We start from the raw sequence: 20,242 nt of genomic DNA, 5'->3' as shown, positions 1-20,242 counted from the left end.
CGAACAACATTCACGGCTCCACCTTGAGATGCATAAAGTAGCGCCAAACGCATAAAGCCAAATATTGAAATGCTTCACGGCTCCATTATATTGCACATGAATTGCTTGTCCCTCTCATAATGCAGAATTATCCTGAGCCCTATTTGTCCAATGCAGTGGCTGTATATTTTTTGTTAGAGATTAGACCAGACATGCCACTAGCTGCCTTTTTAGTTCATTTGTATTAACTGGACATACATTTTTTTTATATACATATTTTTATTAAAATATTATGTATATTTCAGGTGTGGCCAGTGAAATGAATATATAAATATTAATTGAATGCAAATTGGCAATACTTATCTAAGTGCCAGCAGCCAGACATATCCAACCAGCCAACCACCAGCAGCCATATCACCCTGTAGCCCGAGACTGGTTTCCCACTGAAGCTAAGCAGGGCTGAGCCTGGTCAGTACCTGGATGGGAGACCAACTGGGAAAACCAGGTTGCTGCTGGTAGAAGTGTTAGTGAGGCCAGCAGGGAGCGCTCACCCTGTGGTCTGCGTGGGTCCTAACACTCCAGTATAGTGATGGGGACACCATACTGTCAAAGAGCACCGTCCTTCAGATGAGTGGTTAAACCGAGGTCCTGACTCTCTGTGGTCATTAAGACTCCAGGATGTCCTTCGGAAAAAGTGTAGGGGTGTAAACCCGGCATCCTGACCAAATTTGCCCGTTGGCCTCTGTCCATCATGGCCTCCTAATCATCCCCTCTCCTGATTGGCTTCATCACTCTGTCTCCTCTCCACCAATCAGCTGGTGTGTGGTGAGCGTTCTGGGGCAATATGGCTGCCGTCGCATCATCCTGGTGGATGCTGCACATTGGTGGTGGTTGAGGAGATTCCCCTTTCATGTAAAGCACTTTGAGTGCCTTGAAAAATGCTTCATAAATGTAACAAATTATTATTAAGTAAGTACAATGTAACTGCATCACCTTAAAGTAAAGTGTAACCAACTTGTAACCAAAAATGAAATTGATGTGATTAATCATGAACAGTAGTCCATATGTGACATCAGTTAGTTCATTAGAATCTCTTGAAGCATCAAAAATACATTTTGGTCCAAAAGCAACGAAAACTACGACTTTATTCAGCATTGTCTTCTCTTCCGCGTTTGTTTTGAAACCTCAAATAAAGATTCAAATGGTCATGAATCAGCGTATTGATTCATGATTCGGATCATTTGTCAAACTGCTGAAATCACGTGACATTGGCGATCCGAATCATGAATCAATACACTGATTCATAACCGTTTGAATCTTTATTTGAGGTTTGAAAACAAACGCGGAAGAGAGGACAATGCTAAATAAAGTCGTAGTTTTTGTTATTTTTGGACCAAAATGATTTTTTGTTGCTTCAAGAGATTCTAATTAACCAACTGATGTCACATATGGACTACTTTGATGATGTTTTTATCACCTTCTGGACATGGGCAGTATATAATATGCATACACTTGCAAACGCTCTCGGACTAAATATAAAATATCTCAGGTGGATATTTAAAAATCATCTGACGTTACGCAACATATCGGGCGTCAGAGTGTGTTCATAGAGTCGGGCCATAAAAGGTGTGCGCGCACTCATAGAAGTGTATTTTGTTCGAGAGAGAGAGAGAGAGAGAGAGAGAGAGAGAGAGAGAGAGAGAGAGAGAGAGAGAGAGAGAGAGAGAGAGATGTGTCAAGTTGGTCATTGGTTTTGCAACTGGTTGGTCATTGGTTAGTTTTGTTTAGTATACTACTCTATTTTTATGGCGCAAATCTAATATGGACACGAAAGTGGCGATTGCCTAGGCATTGCGGATAATTATCTCTGTGCGCACTGATTGGATTTTTACGCGGAGTCGCCAGGAACCTACAGAGAAACTGCAGCGCTCCGAAACTCACCTGACAGATCTCCCGGAGTTTATAACTATTGAAATCAATAACACACAGGGAAATGAGTATAACAATCAAAAAATGACTATAGACATAAGGTTGCTGCATTCACCTACGCGCATTTGGTGATTAGTAAATCAGCATCTGGTGTCCGAACGGATGTTTGGCGTAAACGAGCACGAACACGGAGCAGAAGCGAAGTGACGGGATCGGGAGAGCCGTTTGGGTTTTGGCTACATTGGAGTTCGTTCATCATGGTGTCCATAAAGCCCTTCACGAAGGCGTTTGTCGACTGCGTGGCTCTTTTGTTCTGCCTGGCCGTCGTGTTTGAGTTCGCCTTGGCTCAAAATGACACGGAGCCCATCGTGCTGGAGGGCAAATGTCTGGTGGTTTGTGACTCGAACCCCGCCGACTGGAAGAGCTCATCCTCGCCGCTCGGCATCTCCGTGCGCGCCGCAAACTCCAAAGTGGCTTTCTCCGCGGTCAGGAGCAACAACCACGAGCCCTCAGAGATGAGCAATAAAACGAGAATCATATACTTTGACCAGGTAAGGCTGATCTTCATGTTTGTACATGTTATATTGAGGCGAATAGTATTTTTCTTTGACTTTGACTTTTTGGGTTGTACGAATACTTTTGGGGTACACTTAATATATTTTACGCGCTGTTTCTCATGGTAGGTTCATTTTAAGTCAATTTATGTGTACAGTATAGTTTCATACATTAATTACAAATCAATAAAAAAGATATAGTTTAACACACATTTAAGCTTTTCACAGCCCACCTTAATAGCGCGGTATGTTGTTACTTTATGGGGTAAGTGTCACAACGGAACCTGTCGTGTTGGATAATTAAACAGCCTATTAGGATTATCTGGGGGGAAATCATGACAGAGAAAACATTTGAAAGGTAAACTAATGATTATATCAAATCAATGTTTTGGCCAACACATATTGTAAGTAGCCTACTTAATTAAAATTACACGTGCCAACTTGCCCCAGTGTCCTGTATAACGCCTTTTGTGACTACACTTTTGAACAGCTTTTGAAATGAACTAAATTGATGAAACATCTAAAACATAAGCAATTTAAAGTTATTTATTTTATTTATTTTTTAACATATTTTTAGATGATCTGAAGTGAAACTGATGTTATGGAATATTCAAATTACAAGATGCATAAAGCAAATGCAATTATTTTGTCATTTTGTTCTAAATTAGATTACTGTGATAATTAAAATGAGGGCAGAGGTCAATTATTGTTTTGCAGTAACATGGACGTTAAGTTTGCAGAATAATGTGAAAACAGATGCTCTTACTCAAAAGAAGAAGAATAAAGTCAAAAATTTAAGTCATTTGGAGGAGAGTTCACATGTAAATTCAGGATCGATTTTCCGTACATATTGTACATGAGCGAGTTTGTTTCATAACTTCAGATATGATCAGATATTCACAGTTGCCCTACTGTAAGAACTGTCTAATATTGTTCAAAGATAATACATTGCAACTGTGCGATTGACACTGACAGCACATGAATGCATGTTTCTAGGGTTTCCATTATTGCAGCAGATACACAGCTATGAAATATTACTATGATAGGTCATTAGTGATAAGTCAAACTGTCAGGACTGTAAAGGGCAGAGATTTATTCTTATTGTATTGGTTGTTTTTATCTGTGTTTGTGTTGAAAGAGATGCGTACTGTTCTGGCTTTTCCCCATGCATCTGTCTTGGGGGGGCATTGTCATGTTATGCTTAACTTTAGCCTTTAGCTTTATGACTCTAAAAATAAAATGATGTATTATTTGCATGAATTCATAGTATACTATATTTTAAATTACTCTCATTACTTTTGATATGAAATGTAAAAAGAAGTGAGTTTGGCTTTGTGTGAATATATTCACTCTGTGTTTTGGTGCCCACAGAATCATGACTCTGATTTCATTCAGTTTTATTGGCTTTCTTGGCCGAAGAGGCGGTAGAATTAATTAGCGAACGTCATTATGCAGGGTCAGATCAAACAGAGCCTGCACGATGTGCATGCCTGAAAAAAACGAACTCTTTTAATACCAATGTCCTTGAAATGAATGAAAAATGATGCTGGAGACAAGGTCAACACGTGTTTGTGTTTCACGATAAAATTATTTCCTAATAGAAAAAGAGGGACACTTTGGAGACATGTGTCTGCAGTCTGAAGGCTTCCTTACAAACCTTTTCTTATCATTTACTCACACTCCTGTTGTTACAAACCTTGGCAAAAAAAAAGTGAAACAGGAGAAGCATGCAATTACAATGAATGGTGACTGAAGATACAAATCATACAAAAGGATTCATAAGCACCATAAAAGTTGTCTAAAATAACTTTTTTGGAGTCATATTTCTTTGTGTGTGCACTGTAAAAAATTTGTGGTTGTTTTGTTGGTTTAACTTAAAAAAGTAAGTAACCTGATTGCCTTAAAATTTTGAGTTTATTGAAATTAAAAATTTGAGTTGATACAATGAAGGAAATTAGTTTAATAAATAGAAACTCCAAATATTTTTATATCTGAACCACATAAAAAACGTGATAAATCATGAAAATAGCACTATTTGGCATGTTTCACTGCGTCATCAGAAATAACACACACACAATTACCCAATATGCTTACAAAATCTTTTAATAATCTTTTAATAAAGGTTGTCGAATCTCAAACATTTTTCATTGTATTAACTCAAAATTTTAATTTCAATGAACTCAGAATTTTAAGGCAACCAGGTAACTTTTTTTCTAAATAATTTTTTACAGTGTGGAGATTGAAATTGACTTCAATGTTTTCTGAAAGTATGAAAAGCTCTTTAATCAAATTGTCCATCTGTGAATGAATCATTCTGTTGGTTTTTATCAATGAATCAATTGATCCAGTACAGAAAATCAATCTACATGATTTGTTCATAGATCAAACTGATTGACTGAACTGATGCCCAAATTCAACTCACTGACTCAATGATCCGTTCACATTGGTCGTGGGAAATATTATTGAATAAGATCTGAAGTCATGTGATTTCTTTGTGTGTGGAGATTGAAATTTACTTTAGTGTTCACTGAAAGTATGAAAATCTCATTAAACAAATGTGAACGAATCCTTCTGTTGTATTTTATCAATGAATCAATTGATCCAGTTCAGAAAACCAATTGATCTGACTGAACCAATTCCCAAATTTAACAAACTGACTCAATGATCCGTTCACATTGGTCATGGGAAATATTATTGAATAAGATCTGATGCCATATGATTTTTGTGTGTGGGTGTCAAATTTACTTCAATATTCACTGAAACTATGAAATTATTTCATTTATCAAACTGTCCATCTGTGAACGAATCACTCTATTGGCCTTTTCAAGTAATCAATTGGCCCATTTTAGAAAACCAATCTGAATGATTTATTCATAGATCAAACTGATTATTCTGACTGATCCGATTCTCAAATTCACCTCACTGACTCAATTATCTGTTCACATTGGTCATGTAAAATATTACTGAATAAGATCTGAAGATATTGTATCCATTCAAAAGACTTTAAATATAGTTCACGGCAACTTGTATGGTGCTTTTTCATCCGTTTTGATCCTTAAGAGCCTCAGTCCCCATTTCTAATCGAAAAAGAGACCAACTACATTATTAAAAAGCTTTTTTTCTGCTCCACAGAAGAAGGAAAGTCATATGAGTTTGTAAAAACATGAAGGAGAGCAAATTAATTGGCATTTTAGAAGGATCTATTCCTTTAATTCCTAGAGATTTGGCTAGGTAAACGTGTCTCTTATTGCAGAGATACAGAGGAGGCTGTGTACATTTTGCCCTTGAGGAGCCATTATTCCACTCTCATTGCTTTAGCTGCAGGATACGTAAAAAAATAATGTAAAAAAACAACAACAAAAAATTGTGCAGGACTGACCAGCTGCCCTGAGCCAATGAGCTCCAGCACCTTGACACACATAACACCATCCAATCACCTGGCCTGGCACGTCTCTTGCTCGGGGTACGCCACAGGGAAAGGTTGCTTGGAGCTCACAGACTCTGCCCTTGTGGATGTACCAATAGCTTTGTGAACCAACAAAAGAGCTGGCTGTTTGGGATGCTGAGTAATCCTAATGCATATCCCAGCTAGTTTATGAGGAAAGCCTTTGTTTGCCTTCATATAGGCAGCGATTTTAGCGTTACTGCTGCGCTGCTTTATAAATATTCATGGATCATGTCCAGTGAGGCCACAAAATCTGAGGCCGTGAATGAAAATGCTTCATTTTATTTCATACAAAAAAAATCCCATGAAAATTATGTTAGCATAACAGTTAATAATAATAATTTTAACTACACTTAAAAAAAAAGGTTCTTCATTGGCATTGCTAGTTCAATGAAGAACCTTTAAAGGATTAGTTCACTTCAGAATCAGAATTTACCAGATGTTCATGTCTTTCTTTCTTCAGTTGAAAAGAAAATACGTTTTTTTTAAGAAAAACATTCTGGGATTTTTCTCCATATAGTGGACTTCAATGGGGTCCAAATTGCAGTTTCAATGCAGATTCAAATAAAAAGGGGAATAAGGGTCTAATCTAGCAAAAACGATTGGTCAAAAATAAAATAATCTTGCTCTGCGAAAAAATAATCTTGCTAATCTTGCTCTGCCAATCATTACATAATCATGTGGTTATGTGACGTAGGTGGAAGTACCAACCCATTGTTAAAGGGTTAGTTCACCCAAAAATGAAAATGAAGTCATTAATTATTACTTACCCTAATGTTGATCGACACCCGTAAGACCTCTGTTCATCTTCGGAACACAGTTTAAGTTATTTTTGTTGAAATCCGATGGCTCAGAAAGGCCTCCATTGGCACCAATGTCATTTCTTCTCTCAAGACCCATAAAGGCACTAAAGACGCCTTTACAAAGCCCATCTCACTACTAGGGCTGTGTATTGCCAAGACTCTGGCGATACAATACGTATCACGATACAGGGGCTACGATACGATATATTGCAATATATTGCAATATTGTAAGAGAGGCAATATATTGCGATATTTCTTTTTTGTGTGTTTTTGTTTTTTATAATTTAAAAGAATAAAGAACACAACCATAAGCCTAAAACACGAGACAAAGTATTTTATTTAATTAATACAGTATAATTTATAACACTAATCATATGCAATGTGCAATCTAAGTTAAGGGAAATGTAAAGTGACTGCAGGATTCTTAATGTGTAAATGTTTTAAAGGTTCACAGTATAGCAGTGGCTATTTAACAACAGAAAGTGCAGTCCATTTCATGACTGAATGACTGTTTGTTTTATATTTAACACAGTAGCCCCGATCACAGAGAACGCGTTTTTGCAGCGAGAAGCCTTTTTTGAATGGATTTCGGTTGGCAGAGAGCGTTGTGCACGCTGCTTATGCGCCCTGGGCGCCTCGCGTTTCTGAAGGAGCGCTCCGAGCGCATGAAGTTGAAAAAAAGTCAACTCTGAGCGGAAAAGCATGCAACATCATCACGCTTATGTTCTGTTGTCCAATCGAATGAATGAAGCGGCGGACCTTCCGTTGTGTTGACCGTTACATTGATTTGACTGACAGTACAGCTGATTCGGGGGTTGCCTAGAAACATTAAAGCGCACTGCTCATTTTTGAATGAGAAAACGCCGACCAAAAAAGGGAGTGCAGTGCGCCTCGCGTTTTCGAACCTGAAAAACGCGTTCTGTGTGATCGGACCCTAAAGCTGTTTTCTATAAAGCAGTCTATTGTATAAAGTGCTATTTCAAGTAACGTTACTGAGCTGCAGAGCTGGTGCATCCATATCCACATCGCTATGATCTTTCGTTCTCCTGCCACCGCTGTCAGTTTTGGCGTGTGTTTATTTTGTTACTGAGAGGAAAGCGTGCAGGACATTCTATCGAAACACTTCTCAGCAGCGCGGGTGACATCAGGATGTTAAGCGAGCTCTCTGTTTTAATGTGTTTCCCGAGTATTAGATTATAACTTGGCCTATTTTGCAAACAAAATGATTCTTGTCGATTTCCTTAGTGGCTTCTTTATAGCTGAAGCCAACATGAGTCCACACTTCAGCTCTGTATACTGCAAGAGCGGAATAATTCTATCGTCTTGAGAGCTGGGTTTGCTAATGTAAACGCTAGCACTTTCACCTTGCGCTTCTCCGGGTCCGCGTCCGTTATACGTTCTGAGATAACACTGCCATCTAGCGGTTGGGTGTTATACAGTCTGTGGTTTAAACCGAACACAAAGCCACGAATCTTGGATGTAAATAAATAAATATATAAATATCGATACAGCGTTTTTGAGAATCGATACAATATCGCCAAACATAATATCGCGATATTCACGTGTATCGATATTTTCTTACACCCCTACTCACTACAGTGGCTCTATACTACCATTTTATTAAGCCACGAGAAGTTTTTTTGCGCCAAAAAATAAATAATGACTTCTATAGTGATGGGCCGATTTCAAAACAAAGCTTCGAACCGTTCTGAATCAGTGTATCGATTCATGATTCGGATCGCCAATGTCACGTGATTTCAGCAGTTTGGCACGCGATCCGAATCATGAATCGATACGCTGATTCAGAACCGTTCGAAACTTTGTTCTGAAATCGGCCCATCACTATATGTCATTATTTAGTTTTTTTGCGCACAAAAACTATTCTTGTTGCTTCATAAAATGATTGTAGAGCCACTGTAGTGAGATGGGCTTTGTAACGGCGTCTTTAGTGCCTTTATGGGTCTTGAGAGAGGAAATGGTACTGGTGTCAATGGAGGCCTTTCTGAGCCATCGGATTTCAATAAAAATATCTTAAACTGTGTTCCGAAGATCTCGAACGACATGAGGGTGAGTCATTAATGACAGAATTTTCCTTTTTCGGTGAACTAACCCTTTAACAAACCGAAAGTGCAAAGACTAAATCAAACAGCCTTTACAAAAAAAAGGTAAAACAACGAAGTTGGAGTTTTGGACTAGGTCAGTACTTCCACCTATGTCACGCGGGACCTTTCTGCAAGATTGCGTAATGTGTGGCGTATCGCAGAGCAGTGCAAGAGGAGCCTTTGTGGTTCAAAAAGTTTTTTTGTTGTTGTTTCGAAAATGACATGGTTTCGCTAGATAAGAACCTTATTCCTCGGCTGGGATCCTTTGAATCTGCATTGAAACTGCAATTTAGGCCTTGAACCCATTGGTTGCCATTGAAGTCCACTATGTGGAGAAAAATCCTGGAATGTTTTCTTTAAAAAACTCAAAAGCCTTTTAGACTGAATAAAGAAAGACATGAACATCTTGGATGACATGGGGGTGCGAAAATTACCAGAAAATAATTCTTTACTTTACTTTACTAATAATGTACAAATGTGGAAAAAGGTTATTTTTGGATGATTAAAATGGGTATTTTAACCTCTTACACTCCAGGGCCATTTTTTGGGATTTCCGCCTGTATTTGGCCTACCCAAATTGAAAATCTTCCCATACACACATACAGTGGTCTAGGTTCAAAATGTTGGTGTCCTTTTACAGGAAACCCTTTAAAGTTACATAAAACACTGCTAAAAGTCATAAACATGCAAGTATATGTTGTCTAGTAATAACCCCCCAAAAAAGTCGGCGCTTTTTGATTTTATATAAATTCATTTTTGAAAGTGTGTAACTCAGGCCCTGTGTGCTCTAGGACCCTGCAGACAGTTTGGGCTGTTTCCACTAAATTACAGAAAATAGTGAAAAAAAGAAGTTTGCCTATGTCATGTTGTATGACAGATTTATTCAAATGGGTCTGAAGGGATGACTCCCCTGACCCTGCTACCCCCCTCCATCACCCCCTCCCATCACCTTATACAGTGATATAAATGCAAAATTCCAGTGTCATTAAATTAATTATACCTGCTGGAAACATCCCAAACTATCTGCAGGGTCCTAGAGCTCTCAGGGCCTGAGTTACACACTTTCAAAAATGAATTTATATAAAAAAAATAAAAAAGCGCCTATTTTTGGGGGGTTATAACAGCTTAGACAAAATATACTTACATGTTTATGACTTTTAGCAGTGTTTTATGTAACTTTAAAGGGTTTCCTGTAAAATGACACCAACATTTTGAACCTAGACCACTGTATGTGTGTATGGGAAGATTTTCAATTTGGGTAGGCCAGATCCAGGCGGAAATGGCACCAGAGTAATTCAGTGTAAATACATTACTTTGTGTAAAACAAATGCCAAAGTGATGCATTTCTCCAGAAAGTAGAGACTCTAAGCTTTCAAATAGTACCACATATAAACTCATAGCTCCTCCACAGACATTTAAAATGGAAAGTATATACATGACAATGTCAGTCCCATCCCTGTACAGGGTCCTCAGAGTTTAAGAACTGGTCACTGAAAAGTTTTTTTTGTGGAACCAAAATGGTGGTTCTGTGGCATCACTATAAAAAAAATTTTTGGAACCTTTATTTGTAAGAGTGTTGTAATGTCTTAGTATTTGCTTTGCCTGACATGAATCAAACCTGATGATGATGTTCTCCATGATTTTGCATGTTCAGCATGATTTGAGATTTTCCAAAGAGCATCTTGTTTTTCAGAAGAAGTACAAAGGTCTGTACAAAGAGGCACATGATCAATGTTACAATTTTACATCAGATCATTTATTTAGTATGAAAGGTATCTATATCTGAAGCTTTCTTTGTATTTCCAGGTTTAAATGGAGTGCTCTTAGACTTTTGGGCCCACTATTGCATCTTATATATCTGTGGTCGATCATAAAAAATAAAAATTAAATAAAAAAAAAGCTGAAGCTCTCCCTTTTGTTTGAGTTTTTCTTCAGCTGTAATAAAGCCAAGATCAAAAGAGCGAGTGCAATGTACAAATTTACTTTGATATTTACCCTGCGAGCATTGGTCAATGGCTAGAGTCCATCCACACTTCTTTGTGTCTACAAAGGTGATGTTGAGGTGAAAGCAATAAATATACTTTCTTTTTGATCTTCGCTTCAATCAGTGTTACTGAACATGACCTGAAATTTCATCAGTTTTGAGAACACAGTTTTAATCCTAGGGAACCTGTTGCAGGATGTTTGGCCAAAATACCATTTGATTCAAGATTAGTTTTTGCCACAGTAGATTTTGACATTTTTTTTTTTTTTTTTTTTTGCCAAATCCAGAAAGATAACAGGCATTGTTTTGAAGTAAAAAACTTTTTTTTTTTCAAGTAACTAGAAAAGTAATGCATTACTTTTAAATTGTTTTACTGACTGACCTCTCCTGTTCTCATGTTGGGAGAAATCAGGTGTGCGCTGTGAGAACATGAGTTATTGTTTTCAGTATTCCTCAAAAGAAATAAAGACAGTGAAATGCAAATTCAGAATATTATGCTAACCTGCAATAATAAAATATTATAAATAACGCATATACTTTATGTATTTAATCTCACTTTATTAACCGTACAGCTTTGAATTTGCATTTCTCTCAGGCTGCAGCTATTCATTTCACTTCTGGTGCAAAAGAGCCTTTGCCAAAATTAGAACTTTTTTAAAAAAGGGAAAAAAGAGCCCAGTCCAGGTTTAAAAGTAATGCAAAAGTAAAGATAAAATTACTTAAATTAAAAACAGTAAATTCCCCAACACTGATTACAGGTGGAGTCTGAGTGGGTGTTTTTTCATTTATTTATTTTTATGTAAAATGAAAAGGGAAAAAGGCATTTTAATTTTAAACCATTTCCCAACCCTAAGTGTTATACTTCAGCACTAATTCCCTCAACATTTGTGCGTGAATTATACCTCAAATTGTGCAGCTTTTTCAGGAGACTTAAGACCCAGAACAATAACTATAAATATAACTATTATTATAACTAGTGTGTACACCAGCAGAAAATATCATTCTAAGCACACACTGCAGTTTTGTTGCCTCTAAATCAATGTGCTCAAACACAAAGCAAGGTGGATTCTGATTGGCTGATAATGTTTTTACCATTCCTCAGCTGGAGAAAATCATGCAGGAAGTGAGTCCAACATAATTTCTCTGTGCCATAATTGTTATAGTTGTGACGTGGACTCTTTTGTTCTTTTATAACGATATCTTTTATTGATATCGATTGTAATTTATGCCGTAATTTTTAGCGCCATTAAAAATGGTGATCTGCTGCTGGCACATTTCTTATTATTATCAATGTTGAAAACAGTTGTGCTGCTTTATATTTTGCTGGAAACCACAAATTTTTCAGGATTCTTTGATAAACGGAAAGCTCAAAAGAACATTTATTTAAAATAGAAATCTTTTGTAACATTACATGAACTATATTGCCAAAAGTATTGGGACACCCCTCCAAATCATTGAATTCAGGTGTTCCAATCACTTCCATGGCCACAGGTGTATAAAGTCAAGCACGTAGGCATGCAGACACTTCTACAAACATTTGTGAAAGAATGGGTCGCTCTCAGGAGCTCAGTTAACTCCATTTGAAAGATTTCCTCACTACCATTTATTCCACGGTCAGCTGTTAGTGGTATAATTACAAAGCTGAAGCAATTGGGAACAACAGGAACTCAGCCACGAAGTGATAGGCCACGTAAAATCAATAGCTACTGACCTCATGTGGTCTTCAGATTAGCTGAAAAACAACACATTCTCACACCCAACTCGTCACATATGGACGCTTGACCAGGACCCCTTGTCGTCACTTTTCAACGAACTGGGCGTACCTTTATCGTCAATTTTCGACGCACTGGGTGCTCCATACATTTCAATGAGAAACTTTTGGCGTCATTCACAGACGCATTTAATTCTTTGCGTTTGTAAAAGCAGACATGATTTTATTAATATTTAAAGGCTACTTTTATATTTTGGAGCAACTAACCCAACTCCTACCCTAAACCTACCCACATCTTAACAATATAAAACACATACCAGGCAAATAAATGTACAGTCACAAGTATTTATTGCAAAATCTGAGCAAAACAGTATAAAAGTATTAGCTCATGTTGCATTCCAAGTCTTCTGAAGTCATCCGATGTCTTCATGTGAAGAACAGAGTTGATCTTAATGTTTTAATCGCTGAAATTATGATCCCGCTGCCCCGTGAACGAACTCATTCATATCTCATTCAAATAATTCAAAAGAAGCCTGAGTATGAGGCAATCGGTCACAAGACACAGGAGAGCCAATGACATTTTACAATCAATGCTGACGTAATGACGCAATTGGTCACAAGACATATGAGAGCCAATGCAATTTCACTATGAAATCTGAAGTACGGGGGGCAATATTTGAAATTTGATGTGTTTGTTCATGATCTTCGGCGGATGGAGATGCTGATTGCTTTTGGGGATTTTCTTCATGGAAATCAATCGTTTGGCCTCGGAAAACTTGGATTATTTAACTTTTTTGAATAACTCGTGGATGCAGTCATATGTTATATCCTGTGTTTTATATCATGTTCACACAAATGGCTAGGTTTAGGAATGGGGTGGGGTTGGGTTACATGTTAAAATGTGTCTAAATAGCGTAAATAAAATAAATGTTAATGAAATCATGTTAAAATGTGTCTAAATAGCGTAAATAAAATAAATGTAAATTAAATTATGCTTGCTGATTTAATTGAGAAGCACACTCCAACATGTCATAATGGCAAAATTATAAACCAATAAATAATTTCAATAAATAAATCAAAAAATAAATTTCACCATGACGATAATATTCCCATTCCCAGTGCGTCTGTGTATGACGCTAAAGGTTTCTCATTGAAATGTATGGAGCACCCAGCGTGTCGAAAATTGACGATAAAGGTACGCCCAGTTCGTTGAAAAGTGACGACAAGGGGTCCTGGTCAAGCGTCCATATGTGACGAGTTGGGTGTGAGAATGTGTTGCAAAAACAGTGTATTTATAGAGAGCTTCATGGAATGGGTTTCTATGGACGAGCAGCTCATCCAAGCTTTACATCACCAAGTGCAATGCAAAGCGTCAGATGCAGTGGTGTAAAGCACACCTCCACTGGACTCTAGAGCAGTGGAGACATGTTCTCTGGAGTGACCAATCACGCTTCTCTGTCTTCTAATCCGAAGGATGAGTCTGGGTTTGGCAGTTGCCAGGAGAACGGTACTTGTCTGACTGCATTGTGTCAAGTGTAAAGTTTGGAGGCGGGGGGATTATGGGGTGGGGTTGTTTTTCAGGGGTTGGGCTTGGCCCCTTTGTTCTAGACAGTGAAAGGAACTCTTAATGCTTTACTAAGACATTTTGGACAATTTCATGCTCCCAACTTTTGTGGGAACAGTTTGGGGATAGCCCTTTCCAGTTCCAACATGACTGCGCACCAGTGCACAAAGCGTCGGTCCATAAAGACATGGATGGGCGAGTTTGGTGTGGAGGAACTTGACTGGCCTGCACAGAGTCCTGACCTCAACCCGATAGAACACCTTTGGGATGAATAAGAGCGGAGACTGTGAGCCAGGCCTTCTCGTCCAACATCAGTGTCTGACCTCACAAATGCGCTTCTAGAAGAATGGTCAAACATTCCCATAAACACACTCCTAAACCTTGTGGAAAGCTTTCCCAGAAGAGTTGAAGCTGTTATAGCTGCAAAGGGTGGGCCAACTCCACATTAAACCCTACAGATTAAGAATGCGATGTCATTAAAGTTCATGTGCATGTAAAGGCAGGCGTCCCAAAACTTTTGCCAATATAGTGTACTGGTATGTCACAGTAGTAACGGTATAGCAACCTGAAACAAAAGATTGACCTGAATTGTTTATGATGCCACTGTGCATTAAAAAGTGGATGGAAACACATCTTTTCATGGTGTATGTTCCACTTCAGAGATGCAGTTTGTGTCTCTTGCACAAGTGAAAATCTGACTATGACTGATTGCCCTGGATTTGTTAGTTCATGGTGCCTCATCACTGCATTAGAATGGAATCACGATCAGAATGACCGCGAGGAGGAGAATTTAGTGTGATGGTAGGAAATCCTGAGTATTGTGCCATAGCTGCAGAGAGTTATTATTGAAAGTCCAATTGTAAGCATGAGCGCATTCACATTTCAATCCTGTTGCCTTATCTAATCTCACACTAATGTTTTTTTCAAGGTCTTTCTTTTGAGGTTTTAGCATCACAAGTATACATATTTCACAGGAGAAAAAAAACATTGTATAGTCTGGATAGGATATTTCATTGTAATAGCATCAGGTCTGATACCTCTGAAATACTCTTTTGCAGGTTCTTGTCAACATAGGAAACTATTTCACGTTGGAGTCCGTCTTTCTTTGTCCCCGGAAAGGAGTCTACAGCTTTAATTTCCACGTTATTAAAGTCTACCAGAGCCAGACTATACAAGTGAGCACAGAAAGAAAATATTTAATCACCTTAGGTTTTATATCCTATTTGAATTGCATAATGAACAGAGTTATAGAATATAGAAATTGGGTAACATTTGTAGCCATGTGGAAATATTGCATTTTAAATGTATTTTCGATTCATTATACAATGCCTTACAAAATACATTATAGTTGGTATATTTAAAGTCAAACATAAAGTAACTTAAAGTTTAACACAACTTTTAAACCAGGAAGGTTAATGGTTTATGTAGCATTTATAATCCATATCTTCCATGTATGGGACTTGTACTTTTATTTACAAAAAATCCCTTTCCATAGATTGTGTTCAATAACTCTAGTTAAATATATTTAACACAATGAATGTTGTTGAAATTGTGTTTGTAACTAAAAAGCAACAATTAGCTTATAACTTATCATGAAATGTAAAATATTCTTAAAATAAATTACATGTATTATCTTAATAAATATATATTTTCCCCCATAATTATAAGGTATTTCAAGTTTAATTATGAAACATAATTTTAACAATATTTTACTGTAAACTAATTTCTTGTTAAATAATTTTTAGATTTCCATTGTATATATAAGGCAATACACACTTTCTCCTTTATATTTTTATAGTACATTACAGTAAAAATGCATGTATTATCTTTTTTAAGCTAATTTTTCATTTTAATGTGCGGTAACTTACAATTTACAGGTTTTAATGTAGTATTGTTCATCCATTAAAATTGCTAATATGTTTTACCATGATGATTAAATTGTTTTATAAAAATATATAGTGATTTACAAAATAAGGCACTATGATTATCTCTAAAATATAATAAAAATATTTAAATAAATGTGCCCATCATAGAAGTAGTATCCTGCCATTGAATATGTGTGGTCAGACTTGTATACTTGAGATCACTGTATTCATTTTCTCACTTTGTTTTCCAGGTGAATTTAATGCTGAATGGGAAACCGGTCATCTCTGCCTTCGCCGGTGACAAAGATGTCACACGTGAGGCTGCCACCAATGGAGTCCTCCTGCACCTCAACAAAGAAGACAAGGTTTATCTGAAACTGGAGAAAGGCAATCTGGTAGGAGGATGGCAGTACTCCACCTTTTCTGGCTTTCTTGTTTTTCCTCTGTAAAGAAAACAAAAAGACCGCCACATTTGCTGTCCAATCGTCATTGTGTAACCAGCCCTTCAGCATTAATTGGAGGCACCCGAATGGAATCATAATTCCAGACATTCATTCAGCTGTGGTCTGCGGACTACTGGAAAGCGTCAGTGACGGTCAATCTGGAGAGACGACATCTACTTCAGTGCAATATCACTTTCTGCGAACCCTTTTTTCTTCATAGATTCAGGATTCTACACATCATGTCAGACTGTTCGTTTTGTTCGTATGTGTGTATTGGTTTTCGGTGAAATGAGGGATCCTGATTAGTTAATAAGGTCATTTCCTTTCAAAGAGAGGAAATACATGAAACAGTCTTGCCACTCGAGGGCAAAATGTTCAAAAAATCTTTCACTGTACCAAGCGCATAAAAAAAGCAAATACACCTTCCTATGTAAATTTGATTTGTTAATGTTAAATGTCAATGGTGTTAGTCTGACACAATTAATGTGCTATTTATTCCCATAAAAAAACTGGTGGTAAAACCAAAACAAAAAACTTTATTAACAAGTTTGTTTTTAACCATCATGGCAGCAGTAAACATTATAATGGCCATATTTCACCACATGCAATGTACTTTTTGCCGCATTTTAAATCATTGCAATGGTTTAATGAGGGGATGTTCACACAGTACGGCTGCACCTGAAATCGCATGCGTCCCTACTATATAGTATGTGAAAAACAGTATGTGGCAGAAGAAGTAAGTCCAAATTCACAGTACTCATAAAAGAGTAGGTGAAAAGTACACAGATTACCTTCTACATTGTAAAAAAAAAAATTTTAAAAAAAAAGAAGAAGGAAAAAAAAGTTGCTGCCTTAAATGTTTAAGTAAACACAACTTGGATGTTTAAGTAAACTTAAATTACATTAAACTGACAAAAAAAGTTTAATCTTTTATATCATAAAGTTGAAATCTGCTTTTTTTATTATTTCCTTAATTATTTTGATGAGTTAAATCAATTTAAAAACATGTTGTCATAACTTATTAATCATATCATTTTTTACAGTGTTCTTCTGGCGAGATGCCGTTGTGTGCATGTGGTGGACACTTTACTATCCCATGAGGCCATGGGAGAGGTTTTGCGAATGACAGGGACCAAAGTCCCTTTCAAGGACATGACACAACTGATGCTGTTAGGGTAAGATGGGGGGATAAGAGATTGTGGTCAAGAGAGTATGTGATTTCAGATGCAGCCTGTGTTTTTTCATTCCACTGCGCTACATTTCTATTGTTTTTCTATGTAAATATGCGCTAGACAGACATTTTTGACTATTGCACTCATGTCTTTCACAGCACCTGAGTTCTAAATACTTAGCGCTCAAGTTAAAATAAGTTCAACTTTTAAAAAATGTGCCTCAAGAGCTTGCAGTGTTTCTTTTTCATTGACTTAGTAGATCGCGGTGGTCTGTTTCATCCTCTGTGTCTTAGAGCTCTGACCTACGTGATTGAGAATTGCGCTTGACAGGTTTTTTTTGGTTGTGTTTTGGTTTGTGACATTACTTGTTTTGCATAAGTCCTTTAGTCAGTTGGGTGCTGTGCTGCGTTCACGCTGTCGTAATTACCATAAATAAATCTCCATTTGCTTTCGAAATGCTCTTGCAGTACTTTGATGTCATACGCTGATATTGAATGGGCACCTTAAAGGGTTAGTCCACCCAAAAATGAAAATGTTGTCATTATTTACTCACCCACATGTCGTTACAAACACATAAGACTTTTGTTCCTCTTCACAACACAAATGAAGATCTTTTCTAAAAAGTCAGAGAGCTTCCTTTTCCTCCATTGACAGCTACGCAACTACCATTTTGATGTAAAAACGTATCTATATGAATTTAGCGGTTTAGCCCAAATTTTCGGATGAGACACAATTGTTTTGTATGAGGAACAGATTGAACTTAAGAGAATTTTATTCACATTTAAGCATTGATGAGTGAACATAAACTGAAGTTCAATCGTGTGAGAACAAACCTCATTGGTTCTTGCTGAAGCTCAAACGTGGTGCGTAACACAAGAATTAACCTCATTGGTTCTTGCTGAGACTTAAAATTTTGCATATCTCGAGAATGAACCTCATTGGTTCTTGCTGAAGCTCAAACGGGATGCGTAACACAAGAATGAACCTCATTGGTTCTTGCTAAAGCTCAAACGGGATGCGTAACTCGAGAATGAACCTCATTGGTTCTTGAGGAAGCTCAAATGTGCTGCGTAACACGAGAATGAACCTCATTGATTCTTGAGGAAGCTCAAACGTGATGCATAACAAGAGAATGAATCTCATTGGTTCTTGAGGAAGCTCAAATGTGCTGCGTAACACGACAATGAACCTCATTAGTTATTGAGGAAGCTCAAACGTGTTGCGTAACACGAGAATGAACCTCATTGGTTCTTTGGGAAGCTCAAACGTGCTACATAACACGCGGAAATTAACCTCATTAGTTCTCGCACGTCAGGTTTGAACATGCTTGAGCTTCTGTTTACCACAGTGATAAGGTGGTACAGCGATCACATGGTACAAGTCATATACATGTTGTAATTACAAGTTCAACAAGTACATGACTGTTTTTTACAGTTCAGAATCCTTATGCTAATTACAACACGCAGTGAAAGCACCTCTAGTCTTAGTCTCGGATGGAACATCTGAAGCATAAGGCATACAAATTGGGAAACACTTCTGGAGTTTTGAAGTTTCATCTGATTGGTTGAATTCTCTAGGATTTCTGGGAGACATGTTTCACATTCTTTAACCATCTGCCTGGAAACAAAGCCGTCATGACTCCAACTCCCACATGGAAGAAGAAAGCTGTCATGTTTACAACTGTGACAATGAGCACTTATCAGGATCAACTAAACACTGGATTTTTAAACGCATGTGAAGTTCACACAGCACCATTGTTGCAGTAAAATTGCATGACATTCTTGAAATAATAATTTATTAGATGCACGCTGGTCTGTATACATTTTTCTGGCCCCCAAACATGCTGCTGTGATTTTTGCTTTACATGTCAGTCCTTAGCCAATGAAAGCTGCTATATGGGGTCCAGGCCTTCTGCCATCAGTCTGAAGGTCTGACTACACGAGACTAGTCGGGTGCTAAAACAAACCTAAACCTTCATTCTTAAGTTGCCCTGTAATGTTTGCAGTAAAGGGAGGTTGTTATAGTTTTCTTGGTAAAATATATAAAAGAAATATAAAACAGTGCTTAGCCTACTGATTTCAACCTGAAAGACAAATGTAAAATAAAAATAAAAATAAAAACTTTATATATGAAATGTAAAATCAATTTTCACTGTTAAAGGGATAGTAAAATTAGCCCATGATTTACTGACCCTCCAGTCATCCCAGGTGTATATGACATTCTTCTTTCAGACGTATAAAATCTGAGTTATTTTTAGAAAGTCCTGGCTAATCCAAGGTTTATAATGACAGCGCCACATAAAAAACTTTACTGATAAAGTTTTAAACATGGATATTTTTCTTACACTAACGCATCGATTCCCTTCAGAATGCCTCAGTTAACCCCCCGGAGCCGTGTGGAGCACGTTATTTAATAAAGAGATACATTTTTTTTTCAATTACTGCCATAACAAAGCTTGGATTAGCCAGGATATTTATTAAAGGGTTACTTCAGCGATTAGCATATGGCTTTGTATCAGTAGAAACCCTGGAGTATATTCGAATAATCGTGCTTCCCCCCTCATATCCCCCTGAGACAAGAAATATATGCATTTTATTTCTGAAAAAAATTCCTCCAATGAGGCAAATCGACGATATTATATGCCGCGGTGTTTTCCTCAGCTCTCATCACGATGAATGTAATCTGACTCCT

At 37.3% G+C, this 20,242-nt stretch overlaps 1 protein-coding gene and 1 pseudogene across 1 annotated transcript; both read left to right on the top strand.

Annotated features, from left to right (window-relative positions):
• Positions 1 to 380: 380 nt before the first annotated feature.
• LOC137080292 (5S ribosomal RNA) lies at positions 381 to 497 on the top strand (annotated as a pseudogene).
• A 1,160-nt stretch (positions 498 to 1,657) lies between these two features.
• cbln4 (cerebellin 4 precursor) lies at positions 1,658 to 17,803 on the top strand. The gene is made up of 3 exons (XM_067447175.1): positions 1,658 to 2,459; positions 15,130 to 15,246; positions 16,188 to 17,803. Exons 1-3 carry the CDS (start codon positions 2,166 to 2,168, stop codon positions 16,383 to 16,385), a joined length of 609 nt encoding a protein of 202 aa, XP_067303276.1. The 5' UTR covers positions 1,658 to 2,165; the 3' UTR covers positions 16,386 to 17,803.
• Positions 17,804 to 20,242: the final 2,439 nt, after the last annotated feature.

This window comes from Pseudorasbora parva, chromosome 6, assembly GCF_024679245.1.
Source record: "Pseudorasbora parva isolate DD20220531a chromosome 6, ASM2467924v1, whole genome shotgun sequence".
Classification (NCBI taxonomy): domain Eukaryota; kingdom Metazoa; phylum Chordata; class Actinopteri; order Cypriniformes; family Gobionidae; genus Pseudorasbora; species Pseudorasbora parva.
Note: the sequence above shows the minus strand (reverse complement) of the source record. Positions and strands in the feature narration are given on the sequence as shown.